This window comes from Chenopodium quinoa, unplaced genomic scaffold, assembly GCF_001683475.1.
Source record: "Chenopodium quinoa cultivar QQ74 unplaced genomic scaffold, ASM168347v1, whole genome shotgun sequence".
Lineage (NCBI taxonomy): Eukaryota > Viridiplantae > Streptophyta > Magnoliopsida > Caryophyllales > Amaranthaceae > Chenopodium > Chenopodium quinoa.
In genome coordinates, this window is record NW_018742541.1 from 800,280 (window position 1) to 815,198 (window position 14,919).

At 36.5% G+C, this 14,919-nt stretch overlaps 3 protein-coding genes across 3 annotated transcripts; all 3 read right to left on the reverse strand.

The window, feature by feature from the left end:
- Nucleotides 1-2,905: 2,905 nt before the first annotated feature.
- LOC110720202 (ATP-dependent DNA helicase PIF2-like) lies at nt 2,906-4,111 on the reverse strand. Its single transcript, XM_021899212.1, has one exon. The coding sequence runs from the start codon at nt 4,109-4,111 to the stop codon at nt 2,906-2,908; it is 1,206 nt and encodes a 401-aa protein (XP_021754904.1).
- A 12-nt stretch (nt 4,112-4,123) lies between these two features.
- Nucleotides 4,124-6,123, reverse strand: LOC110720203. Its single transcript, XM_021899213.1, has 3 exons — nt 5,868-6,123; nt 5,130-5,766; nt 4,124-5,042 (listed from the first exon to the last, which is right to left on the reverse strand). Exons 1-3 carry the CDS (start codon nt 6,121-6,123, stop codon nt 4,124-4,126), a joined length of 1,812 nt encoding a protein of 603 aa, XP_021754905.1.
- A 6,838-nt stretch (nt 6,124-12,961) lies between these two features.
- Nucleotides 12,962-14,491, reverse strand: LOC110720204 (probable nucleoredoxin 1-2). Its single transcript, XM_021899214.1, has one exon. The coding sequence runs from the start codon at nt 14,489-14,491 to the stop codon at nt 12,962-12,964; it is 1,530 nt and encodes a 509-aa protein (XP_021754906.1).
- Between the last annotated feature and the right edge of the window lie 428 nt (nt 14,492-14,919).

The following is a 14,919-nucleotide window of genomic DNA, read 5'->3' on the forward strand; positions in this document are numbered from 1 at the left end:
CCCAGCATACCAACACGGACGAAAAGACATGTCCGTGTGAAGTCAGGAAGGAGTTTCCTCCCAGCATATCAACACGGATGAAAAGGAAACATGAAGGAAGAAAGATATAAGTTTTTACCTCCTTGGTTTGCTCGTACATCTTTTGACAAGCCTTGTAGCGGGCCAAGTCGATTTCCGACATGTCCACCTCTCCCTTTTGTTCAGGGTCCAGCATCCCGTATGCCTCAGCTGTAAAAAGCAAAAGTTACCAAAGCGATCATCAGGACTGCTTGTTGGTGGAACTTCAGCAATAGGAATGTATTTAGGTAAAACAGGACCAGTGTTAGGATTTAATGATTGAATTGCAGTTGATCCTTCAAATGACAAGTAATAGTCACCTTCCTTGTGACGATACATTGCGCAGGTGTTTCTTACTAGTGCATCTGCTATGATATACTCTTTCTCATGCTCTAAGATATGCTCAAAATTCTCGATTTCATCATCAAATAATGTGCCCCTAATTTAGTTACCCTATATATATATAGCAAAAAAGTCAAAAAAAGAACTTAACATCAAACTTTAAAATGAGAAATGCATCATCAGATTATTATACCTCATCATCTTCAAAGACAAGCTTTTGGAAAGCTTTCTTGTTTTCTGGGTATTTTGCAGGTGACTTTTCCTTGACCATTACTTTGATCTTATATCTCTTATTCTTGGGAGTTAACTTGTCCAAAGGAACATATTGAGGTTTCATCTAATACAAAGGTATGGTTTTAAAACGATATTATAAGCAAACTATTATAGCAAACCAATAATTAAATAAGAAATGCACTGATCATAAGTCTTAGACATTAACACTCTAATGTAAAAACACCTGTTGTTAAATACAATCCTAACTAACAAGGCTAATAACACACTCTAAATAATATAAGCAACCAAAACTATATAGACTTTAACATGATACACAAATTATAAGTTATGCTCATAAACATTAAACATAACATGTTATAAGGTTAAACTGATATACAATATACGGGTGAAGAACTTTAGTCTACAGGAATTAGTAGACTCTTTTCAGTAAATTAAAGTCTCATATAATACAGGAACATATTTTAAATAGTGATTAATGCTAATGACTATCATAGCAAATAAGTATAGGGAACGTTCATGCTGTGCTTACAACTACTAAACAATGTGCTGAAGTCAGTATAATTTTTAAAATGCACAACAAATATAACACAATAAATACAGAAAACTACAAATATACATACTCTGCAATAGATAGAAAAACAATGAACTCATAACTCACAAATTATAGTTAAGCACATTAAATATGGCATGCTGTTACATAGAATTTAGTATTAGAAACACATTTCACATCCATGATAGGATTAAGCAAACAATGATATATAAATTTTCAATTTTACTGCACATTGTAAGGCACAACAAAAATGATTTATGTTAAATTATGACAATAAATTTGATCTAGCACAGCATTCCCAAAAAATACAAATCAACAATAAATAAGGAACTACAAATCATGAGAATTCAACCATTAATGCACTGACCTTAGCTGGTAGATATCAGAGAGAATAATCTACAAAGAAGTTTAACTCTAAAAGAAAATTCAGGAGCACGTACTAAATGAGAGTAGTGATCTTTAAATAGACCAAGTAAAACCTTAAAACTGGCTCAATGATATAGCTGTAGCTTTTGTATTGGTCAGAAGCATAGAGCTATGCAATGTCCAATGGTTACACAGATACGTTCACTTTATCTAGATAAAAGTAAGTTTCTAATATCTCAAGGTGTACTTGGATATAATTGCTTAGCTGTAAAATACTCTAGTGAGCCAAATGTCTAATATGACTTTGACTTCTATATTGACATATGAAATTATATATTTTTTATTCAAAAAATGACCTCTTTTTGTGAACTCTTTTTTTATCTATCTTTTTTTTTTTTTGTGTTGTCAGCTTGTTTTAAAATTAAATACAATTAAAAAGTGTTGCTTACTTAACCTAATACACTATGTATATTTACAAGGCATCAATACACAACGTATTTAAAAATGAGATAGTTGGATATAACATTAACTGCTTAATTTTGTTCATTAATAATAAGCATGAGTACAAAAAAAAACCATGTTAGCTCTCTACTTTCGCAAATCCTCATAAATGACCTTGTCCTTCTTATAATTGCAAAATTGTCTAAAATATGTGACATTTTTCCAAAAGATCAGCTTGCCATACCCTTGCAGATTTAAAAACCGCAACAAAGTAGCCTTGACATTAGCTGCAAAATAACAAACCATGCTAAAGCTAGTTTTTTTAAAAAAAAAAATAACAATCAACATAGTAGCTTGACTTAGTTTAAGCATCTAAACGTTTTAAAAATGCAAATAGCTTACCTTAAAGTAATGTCTATATATTACTTGCTAGCCATAAAACATCATATGACACAATGTTCTTCACACTTGACTTAGGAACAACAGTTGATGGTTGAGGTGTATAAACAGTAACCATAGCAGACTTCTTAGCACGTGAAAGAGCAACATATAATTGACCATGTGAGAAGCATGGGTGGGGAAGATAGACTAACACTCGATTTAAGGTTTGACCTTGAGACTTATTCACTGTCATTGCAAAACTTAATTTCAATGGAAACTGTTTACGTTCAAACTGAAAGGGATACTTAGAGGAAGTTGAAGGCCTCAAGTTCACTCGAGGCACAAAATAAAATGTGCCTTTATAATGACCCGATGATATTTCACATATAATAGAATTAGGAAGGAACCGCCTACAAATAAGACATGTTCCATTGCACATGCCTTTAGATGGGGCTAAATTGCGTAATAAAATAGCAGGGCCGCCTATTTTCAACTCAAGCCTATGAGGACTCATTCCCCCAGGGCAGAGCGAATTCAGAACTCAGTAGGGTATAGTGTGCAGCTATCATCAAGGACTGAGTCATAACTTAGATATATAGTAGATATACTAGGAAACATGCCAATCATATGCTCATTTATGATATCAACATCTTCATTCATAGATGTAATGATTGCTCTTTCATTAAATATGCTACTATCAAACCCTTGAACCTTAATTTCAGGAAATATTGTTGCAGCCAATATAGAAACAGCATCTTCATTAGGAGCATAATAGCTAATAATATGATGTGGAACCTGAACATAAGAATTTTCAATTGATTGTAGTTGTCCATTACCAAGAGAAAGAAGAAATGATGAATGTACAGGGTCTTCTTTGGCTCGAATGTTTTCCGTTAATCGGAATTTGATCAAAAGGGGCCAAATGTGAGAGCTAACTACACTCACACCCACAGCCTCTTTTTGAGTTCGACGAGGCAGAATAGGCAACACTTGCCTAAAGTCTCCTCCAAAAACAACAACTTTCCCACCAAAAGGCACTTCAGGGTTACAAAGATCACGCAGCAACAAATCCAAGGACTCAATATTTTCTCTTCGTGCCATAGAAGCTTCATCCCAAATGATTAGAGCAGCATCTTTTATTAACGCAGCCAAACTCCCTTGCTTAGGAACATCACAAGCAAGAGATATGTCAGAATTCAAGGGTATTTTAAACCTAGAATGTGTTGTCCTCCCAGAAGGAATATTAGAAGCTGATATTCCTGATGTTGCTGTTGGTAGCACTATCTTCCCTGAAAAAAGAACCTCAACATACAAAGCATTATACAAAAAAGTTTTACCAGTTCCACCTGGTCCATCCACAAAAAAACATCCAGGCTTGCCATCTTGGATATGACTCAAAATGCTATTAAATGCATTTGTTTGGGCCGCATTTAACTTGCTGCGACATTCAAGACATTCTGGAGGAATTGGTGCCTCTAAAGCATCTGCAATATCTTTTGTGATGTGAATTCTGGCATCAGTCTCTTCTATCAAATGGCCCAACCCGAAATTCTCCAATGACTTGCCCATAGCTTCTAAGTTGTTTTCAACTTCCCTAATAGTTAAGCTCATGACTTTAGACTTGCAATTTGGATACTTATAATTGAAATCTTCAGATAAAGAAGTATAAAAGCGATCCCAAAGTGCACATGGATTACTTGGCTTACAAAATATAAGCAAAGTTGTAAATAGTTGTCGCATTATTGAAGGCATTTATGCTTCTGCTGCTTCTTCCAAACAAGCAGTGGTGGCATTGTCCTCTTGAAACAACCCCTGTTTTATTGCAGCTTCTTGAAAAGTGGGATAAAGAATTCCATTCACAGTTCTAATATGCTCAAAAGATGTAGTGCTAATAATTTTACCAAGCAGCAAACGCAGAAAGAACCGTTCCCCTTCTGCGGGATCCACAAAGGCCATCCTGCCAACATTTTTTTTATGGCTTCTTTTAATCCATATCTTCTTGCTGGATTCCCATCTGTATTCTGATACCACTTCATTATATTGCAGCCCTTTACCCCCATTAATGTGTGCATTTAAGCTGAAAAATTCTGTTAAAGCGCCGCTGGTGGAACTCCCAGGGAATGGCTTTCTACCAGTTCTGCTTCTTTTTTCATCTTGAACTAATGATTCAAGATTTTCATGAGACCTTAAATAAATTGTTTGCATATTAGGCAAATGAACTGGTAACACCATAACAGATGGAGTCATTTCAAACAGATCAAAACCAAATATTCTCCAGGCTGCTTCACATGGAGAAACCCACCTACCAGCCTGAAAATTCTCAATTTCATCAACACCTTGATTGTTTGCTCCATTAATATTGAATGAAACCCTATCATGTCCCTTGTAGACATATTTATAGAGATAATTCACTGCTTGAATAGTGGAACATACTTCAACATTTAAATGGCAATCAAACAACATTGACAAATATGGATTATAAGGAATGACCCAGCGGTTATCAAGAGTAGCACCACGTATCCTTACATGCTCTCCTGTATTCCGTCTCTTATACAATGGAAAGCCATCTTCATTAGTTGTGGTCTCTTCTAAATAAGATTTAGGGTAATTATATTTACAAACAACTTCATCTCCAATTTTCTTCTTCATGCATCCACAATTAGGGTGTAAACTACCACAAGGACCATGCATCATGTGCTTCAAAACGATTTTGCGCAATTCAGGAGAATCAGTTGGAGGAATTTATGCACTAACAAACCTATCATAGTCTGCAAGACCAGCAAGTTTATACCCATGATCTAGAATAATAAGAAAGTGAGCATGTGGCAGACCTCTTTTCTGGAATTCAACAACATATACCATGGCAGCCACCTTTCCAAAAACTCTTTCTTCTGTTATTTGTTTTTTCAAAGCAATCAACATTGCTCTAAAAACACGAGCAACAACATCTGGACAGTCAGCTGCAACTTCTCCCTCAGAAATTTCAGCTGTTATCTCCGGCCATTTAGCATTACATGTCATTGTGACAAAGAGATCTGGCTTTCCAAACCGCTGCACAAGAGCCATGGCATTTAAGTATCGCTTCTTCATATCCCGAGGACCACCAATAAAAGTTGGTGGTAAAATAACACGCCGACCAACATTGCTAGCACTTTTCTCACCATCCTCAACAGTATCTAGAATGCCCTGATACAAATCTTCCTGTATTGTCTGTTGATTTTGCCGGAAAAAATCAAGTCTTGTGTTTTCAATCTTCACATACATATCAACAATGTATTGTTGAAAGCATCGGCCTCCACGAAGAAGCATGTTCCCTGGCCTAATCTGCAGTTTATATGCATAATATTCCCTGGGAGAAATATGCCTTTTAGAGTCCCCTGAAGAGTCAGCTGTACCTGCATATTTGAAATAACATATCAAATTAGAACTCAAACGCAACATTGTAACTATAAGACACTCAGCTAGCAAACTAATGTGCTTTAAACTAATTGCTCACGTTTTGCTTCTTCTTCTATAAAACTCTCTTCTGAATGCACAGCACATGAAGCAATAGGGTCTACATCCATTAAACCTTCCTGCACCGAATCCTTATAAATCTTTCGCATATCTTGAGTCCACCCACATTCACCATATGGGAACATAAGAGGATATTGTAAGGGATCATAGCATCCATAATAATGATATATTCGATGAGGATCACTGGACCTGCTTGTCACAACAATATGTGGGCTGCTATAATCACTGGAAGACATGCTATCTGGCTATATAGCCGCCACTTCATCAGTTGATGGTGCATTGTACACTCGTTGATCTAATATTGTGCTCTGATTAATAATTATTTGTGTAGTATGAGTTATAGTTAACTCACTTAATGATCTGAAAAACCGAGCATATGGGTTTGCACTTGTAACACGCATTAAAATATCAACTATATCTCCCCTCACCTCAGGAAAATTTTCTGTCCTATGCTTGGCCTCTAACTGTGCATCATAAAAATACATCTGCAAGTATTGAGGTTTTGCATTTTCTGGTAACAAATCAGGCAAGTTATGGTAAATCTGACCATGCAATAAGAATACATAAATTCCGTTTTCAGTCTTTGCATTATAATTGCCACCAAGAGAGCAGAATGCAAATAAGTTATTGTACATGCGAGAATACTTCCTAAAATGTAATGCATCCTCATCATTAGATGTAAAGAGCCGATAAAGTTCCACAGGCAGGGCATTTGAAGTAATCTGAATACTTCCATTCCCACAACAAAAATGAAGCCATTCATACTGGAAGTTTTTAGCCCTACACTTTGGGCAATAATGTACAGCCTCCAACTGTAAAGGAGCCAGTGGAAGAGGTTGACCAATAGCAGCAGCTGGTTGTTCTGCAAAGTATTTCTTGTAAAATCAAGACTGCACAACATACATAACAGCCCACAAACAAATTTCAACACAAGCTTACTCTTTTTTTTTTAAGTCGGAGCTTTAGGAACTTTTGGCTTAGGCTATGTTTTTTTTTACAATTTCTTCGTGCACCCTTTGCACTTCTTTCACCAACCTCACTAAACATATAACCATGAATTAGGTGAAAATCTAAACATCAGTATTGTCCAAATAAATAAAAGGCAACAAAAAATGCAGTTGTCCTAACCTAACTGAATTGGCTGTTGAAAGACCATCTATTCGCTCTAAGTAAGTCACAGCAACTATCACCCTCTCTGTTAAAAATAACACATTAAAAACCTCAAACAAACCACACTTAATTGAAAATTATAATAAGAACAACATGCTTACTGTCTTTTGTTGGCTGAATCGGTTTTTGAATTGTACTTGACAATGCCTTAGTCTGATTGTTGATCCGTTGTGATTGTTTTTCACCATTGTCAATAGCAATAGTTCATTCAAAACTTTAAGATATTAACATATGCACAACCAACCCTTAAAATATCTGTATACATAAACTCATAAAACCTATTCCCAACCTGATCGTATTTGCACCTTGGAGAGACCCAACAGCATGCGAGTGTTTGCTAGCACGCTGCCTCACATAATCTCCACTCTCCTCAAATACATCTGTAATTAACCCTAGCAAAGCATTAAGATCAACCCTCTGCACTGCTGTTAAATCTCCTACACATTAATCTAATAATTCTTGTAAACATATCTATTTACTAATATGCAAAATTCATTTTTTGCTGCTCAACATCTTTAATATATGCTTAGATATTCACCAAACAATTTTAAATAAACATAATTCCTTCCAAACAAACAACTGCAATAAACAGAAGGGGAAAAAATAAAAAAATAAAAAAAAACAACATGCTCACCTTCTAACTCCACAAAAGGATGTTTAGATTTTGATTTTGACTCTCCCTTAGCTTGGACCGTACTGTCAAACTTTTTTTTTTTTTTGCATTATTGCCAGCTCTTGGTATAGGCTGACCACTAACCTTGTTCGTCTTCTTTGCACCACCATCAGCTACCCCACTAAATAGGCAACCATAACCCATGAATAGGGGTGTACAAAAATTGGCCCGGACCTGAAACCGGACCTGAACTGACCTGAACCGGACCGGACCTGACCCGGACCTGTTGATTCAGGTCCGGTCCCGGTTCTTAAAAATCCAGGTTCCCGGTCCCGGTCTGGACCCGGTCCAAACCCGGGGTTTTCAGGTCCGGACCTGAAACCCGGGAAAATCGTAATTAAAAAAAAAAAAAAAAAAAGAAGAAAACCAAACTCTGAAAAATTGAAACTGAGTTTTCGTGGACTTATTTGTATTTTCGGTGGACTCATTTGTATTTTTGGTGTTTGAGAATCGGGACTTTATAGACTTTATGTAGTTTTGTAATTGATAATTTTGGTTTTATGCAACAGGTCTAAAAATCACAAAACAGGTCCATATGCAGGTCCATATGCAGGTCCAACAGGTTTTGTATTAAAAAAAAACGAAAAAGACACAAAACAGGTCCATTCAGGTCCAAACCCGGACCGGACCTGATTTTTCAGGTCTGGCCCGGAGCCGGACCTGTTAATTCAAGTCCGGTCCCCGGTCCTCATAATTACCCAATTCAGGTCCCCGGTCCAAACAGGTCCGGTCCGGTTTTGGACCGGTGTACACCCCTACCCATGAACATGTAAACATCTAACAGTATTAAGCACATTATTGATTACCTAACTAACCTGTTTTTATCTGGCTCTAAAAGGGAACTAATAGCACGTGATCGCTTGCTAACACGTTTTCTCACATTAGTTGTACAGTTTATCAAATTATCTGTAATGAACCACCACATCACATCAAGCTCAATAATATCCACTGCAATGCTTGCTTTCAAACAACTGTCTCATCTTCTAACCAAATCTATGAACTCTTATGATATTTTTTTTGACCAAAAATCCACCTAGAACATGCTAAATACATACCCATGTCAGAGGCCACTAAGCCAGTAATTTGAAAAGGTACAAAATAACATAAGCATGTACGCTGCAACACATTATAGGCTGAAGTTACTAAAATTGGTAATGAAATTGTTAAGCAACACATAGATGCAGGCTGATATTAATAAGAAAACCACCATTTTAAAAAACAAAAAAAAAAGTCATAATTCATTCCATTCAAACCAACAAAAGTACAGATCATTAGATGTTCCTGCTTGAAGCCAAAGATTACACACCATGGCACAACATCACATAAAAAGCTTAAACAATGTGGACCTAATCCGGCAGGAGTAAGCTAAAAACCAAAATAAGACCCAGAAAGCATAAATTGATAAACTTAAGGCCACCAAGCCCCTAACAAACTACTTAAAGCCTACTAAATTAGGCTACAGCTTTCTACGCTTAAACAACTTCTAAGTTTTCAGGAACTGAAACAAATAAACCATCAGGAACTGAAAGAGAACGCTGAACAGCACGTTCACTAAATGAAGATGAGGCCTTAGGCTTACGAGGAGCTGCTGGAGGCAAAGCAGGAGTTGGAATCTTATGATAACCAGATTGGGGTGTCAAGCAATCATCCCCACCAATATAAGGAGCTAAATGCAAATCTCCTTGCTTCCCAATGACACGCTCCCTAACTGACATGTAGCTCTCCCTAGACAGTGCACACTTGATACCACAGTACGTTCCCCTGCCATAATTCAAATCAACTATGTCCACATTGTAACAAATTCGCAAAAACTGAATAGCTCGTTTTGCAGCATCTTGTTTTGCAGCATTGCAACTACCAACCAACTGGCTGTAAATACACTCCATATTCATGCTACTACGAGGATACATAGTCAACCAAGCAACCCACTTAGCTGCAGCAAGCTCAGCCACTTTAATAACAGAAACCCTTGCCTTGGTTGCAACAGCAACAACCCGAAGTACATCAATGTAATCAATGCATATGTATTTGTCACCATGTGGTTTAGTTGGTGGAACAGGCCATCTATTCTTCTCTGCAGGCTTAGCCTTGTTCAATGAATCAACAGATATATGCTTCATCTCATAAAGAAAAGCACAGAGGTCAAGCCTATACATGGCCTCAGAACTTAAGTCATGTATCTGCAGTCCATACTCTACTCGCAGGAAGCGAATAGCTTGTTCAGCAGCATTTTCGCGAGAGGCATCAAGAGTAACAGCAGGTCCACCCTAAAAAGTATAGGGAGAAAGGATACAATCATTAACCAAGGTAAGGGTCACAGCATTCCCAGCAGCACCAGTTAAACTGTAAGTAGGAGCTACCAGCTTTAAGAATCCAATAACCTGATTCAGCAGGCACTGAAACGAAATGGTAACTTTCACTGATTCTGGCCTCATCACCTGTGTGCAGAACCAATATAGACCATCAGAACCTAAGCAGCCACACCACACTACAACAGCAAGTTATGGTACCAGTCAGTCATTGTTAATACCCTACCAAGTCTTACAATTGCAGCTCCTTCATGATAAAAATTGTTGTTACCGTGCCCCCCCCCCCCCACACGCAACCTCAAAAACAACTTAAATATCAACTACCCTAACACACAGGCCACACCATCCTAACACCCTTAAAACACCAAACAACGCAGCTGTACAAAACAGTCAAGACTAAGAGACAAACACAAATGCAGAACAATCAAAGCACAGACACAGAACAACAACACAACAATCAACACATTCAGCCATAGAAACAAATGCATTAATCAAACTCCCAATAATATACCACAACTATTATATTTGAATTTGGTAATAAACACTTACAACAAATGGTACAGCACAAACAATCCACAACACTTGCTTACAACCTACACCAGAAATACAACCAAAGTCAGAATCAAAATAAGACATCCACCCAAAACAGCAGCATCATATATCACTGTCCAAAAACTATAACAGCAAGCCATCAACAAATACTCAATTAATGTAACACCAACATTCCATATTCATAAATACATTGGCCAGAATATATTATCCCTAACACCTGATCAACAAAGCTAATAAAATAGAAATACATTCAATCCTAACATAAACACTAAAACTTTCTAAACCGTTATATTACATTATTCAACACTCCATGCTTTTAAATTGTCCCTAAATTATACTATTACCATTCCTAAACATAATGTTATTATTTTAAGCAACCCATCATCATCAAGTAATGCTACTTAAAATTACAGCAATTTAAAAAGAAATGAAAAACAATTTATATATATATATAGCTATAACAATTTCAACCAAAAAGCTACTCCCATCAAGGTAACCAAAAATCAATTTTATAAATCCAAACAACATAATCCAGGGATCATCAATACATTTGTCCTCATCTTTATATATAATATCTAATGTTGTTTTGCCAAGGTTTAATACAATCTTTGGGTATACAATCCATTGCAATTTTGCACACAAATGTGAGAGGTTATATATAATTTTCTGTAGATTCTATGAAATTCACATCAGGAAACCACTTATAAATAAGATAAGCTAATTAATTTGCTCACCTATTCCTATTCCACTCCTCCAGTATTTCTAGCTCAACCCTTTATATTGTTGATTAAAAATGAATCCTACAAGGCCCTTTATATAACCCTGAACTCAACACATAAATCTGTCAACCTAAGAGTACTTTAAGAGGTATTAAGCATCATTACCCACACCGTCAAACACAATACAAAACAGCATGCACACACACCTTTAAATCCAACAGGTAATAAAATGAAGTTAGCTGATCACTGCAATATCCAAACAACCACCTTTTACCCACCAGACAATATAATCCACTGCAACCCAATAAACACAGCAACTTCCACACAAACAAAGACCATAATCTAATTCCAAATTATCATTAACACTAACCATACATAAATTCAACCTTACTAATAAATATTATAGACGAAACTAAAGCAATCAATCCTCACCCACACATTAACCACTTAACACTGAACGTACACCTTTGACACCACAATCCTCACACTAACAAATACCATTGTCCGATTCCAAACGATAATCAACAGCGAGTCTATATAACTAATGTCATACTAATAAACATTAAGTGAAAGCTTAGGCCTTGCAGAAAAAACACAACTAACAACACACAAAAATAATGAATTTCGAGGTTGGTGCAAAATCAGGACCAGCAAAATATATTTAGCATTAGCCACTATTTTTTATTACAATGAATGACAGTAATCCAAATATATAATTACAATTTAACAGTAATAAAAATCTAATTACAATTCCAACTACATTAGCTACCTAACACTAATTACATATGTTAAAATCTAATTACAATTCCAGCTACATTAGCTGCCTAACACTAATTAGAAATTTAAAGCATTAAGATTTAAATGCATGTCACTAATCCATAAGCATGTCCTCTTGATAACAATTTACTGGATGCCTCTCTTTATAGAATGATGTGTACATCTACATCTCATCAAATACATCAGAAAACAATCCCATGTGCAACCTGCTTTCCCTAAACAAAATCAATAAGCAAAAGAATCAGGAAAAAAAAAACGAAAAGGAAGCTAAAATAAGAAGGGCAGGAATGCCAAAACACTGTTCATAAGGAATTTCAGCAAAAAAAAATAGGCTAAATTTAAGGGTAAAGCCGGTACTTCACTGTTCATAAGGAAAAGCAAAAAAAATGCCTCCTCAACCCTTGAATTTGGCTTTTAAGGGTTATGGATTTGTAGACTGGATGAAAATATATACTTGAGCCACCATGTTATAGTCTCGTTGTATATGACTAGTGATATCACTTTAATCTATTGGAAAAAATTACGATTAGCGTATATTGCAATTTTGATATCTCACTACTGAACCCGAGCAGTAAAGCCTAAAAAATGCTCATGTTCATTCTCAAGGATTTCATTATCGTACTTCCCATCTACCGATTTGAATACTTTTGGTAGGTATTCAACCTTTAAGTTATTAGGCACGCGTTAATGATCTCATATTTTTCATCTAATTAGAATTTATACGAGAAATATATCTCTAAATTGTTTGAATTAAACCCCCAATTCTTTAATGCGTCTAAATTGTCTAAACTTACAACTTTACGAGAAAGCAAAGCATACTTTACAATAAATATGAAACTAAAGAGCTAATGAATAATTGTATAATTTGTTTTTATTAATTCATATCCCACGTGAACGAGTAGGATTCCTTCAAATCTGTAATGACATCTTGGCGTAGATGAAGACCACCCAATTCTCGAAAAGCCTTGGATGAGTTGGATCCACAATCATAAAGGTGATTATGAGCTCGAAAAGAACAAATCTTTCCATCTGATCCAAATTTAAATAAGGTTTCAGGTGCAGCCCTATACCTGAAAAATATTCTCTTCACTAAAATTTCTGAGTGCTCAGGATCATAGGGACATACACACAAAGGCTCCATGGTTTCAGCTACTTCGAGATCATCATAATTTTCAAAAGGCACATTAGTTAACCTAACAACCACCACTTCAAGATCACCGACATCTGCCTTAATCTCATGATACCATTTTAACACTAAATGATAATAATCAGGACCGTGGTCTTCAGCAGACATATAATAAACAAGGACATTCTTTCCTTGGAGACGAGACAGAGGAAACGTCGTGTTGCCTTTATAAACATAATTTGTTGACCCAGTAACTAACAACGACTCCAAGGTGAGTTCTTCAAGTTGCTTCAGTTCCTTCTGGAGCAAGGCCTCCCTAGTGAACGGATAACACTCAACATTGCATTCTTTCAGGATTTCCCCTGCATACTTATCCACATATTCATTATCAGGTCCTACTATCATGACCTTAAAGTCATCACGATCAGAGCCCATAAGTCGGCAAAACTTTTGGCAAACATTGATATTGAAGGGCAAGCGCCACCATGACATCGATATCCCCTTCTTTAACAATCTATCAATTTTATTCTTGTGAACCTGAGGGTCAAGGCGGGTGATAAAAGGCACGTAGACCATCACAATCTCAAACGGCAGCTGAGTTTTTATACATTGTTGATGAATATCATGGAGAGTTGAAGCAAAACTTCCATCAACGCACAAGTAGAATGCAACAACGTTCTTGTTAAGTTCTGAGATGGTAATCTTTTTCTTGTTGTAATCTTCAAGAACATAAGAGGAATTGCACCCCAAGAGTCCTTCGAGACTCAATGTAGAAGTTTTGTCCTTGTCAATTACTTCCGAGATTTTCTCTTTAGTAAAGGGAAAGGCATCAGTTCCACAACGGTGGACAAAGCTGTAAGGAAATCCATAAACCAAAACCTTTCTGTTGACATCGGCATCCAAAATAAGACATTTAATATACCAAGAATCAACCAAGTCAAGATACTTGCATATGAAGTCGCGATGCATTGATTCCTTGTATGGTATCACAAGACAAGAGGGTAAAGAGGACAAGAAGTGATCAAAAACTACCTCATAATCTGCCATGGAACTCATCTTTACAGCCACAACCATCTCAAAATCGTTTCTTGTAGCATACAGATCGAAACACATGTTAACTAGCTCCTGCATCCATCTTGCATCAGAGGAGTCAAGAAAGATAGGCACATGAACACAGCAAAGCATGATATATTTTCCGACAAAGGTTTCCTCCTGAACTGCAACCTTGTTGCCCAGATTATTCCGATCAAGGTAGCTCAAACCCGACAACAAGGACATAATATCAAAAGAGTGACCAATTTGAATAGGGCCTGATTCCTGTGCTCCAGAAACCTTGCTGATTATATCTTGAGAATATACTGGCAACACTTTGATTGAATTGACAAAAGGACAAGTTGCTCCAAGTTGCTCCAAGTATAACAGGGCCTTTGGCAACAGAACTGACAACAGGCCATGTTGATTTTTTTAGCCTGTTAGAGAATGTATCAACATCTAGAGGGGGTTTGGGTATAAGATGCTGCAGATACTTTTGTGCATCAGCAGAACCGCGACACAGAACGTTTTGATCGGCATTGATAAGAATACAACTATGATCACCCCAATCACGAATACCAAGATAATCACATAGAGATTCACTATTGCTGTGATGGTGAAACGGTAAAGCAAGAGTGGAGTGATGAAACTCACAAAGCAAGTAGTTGTACAAA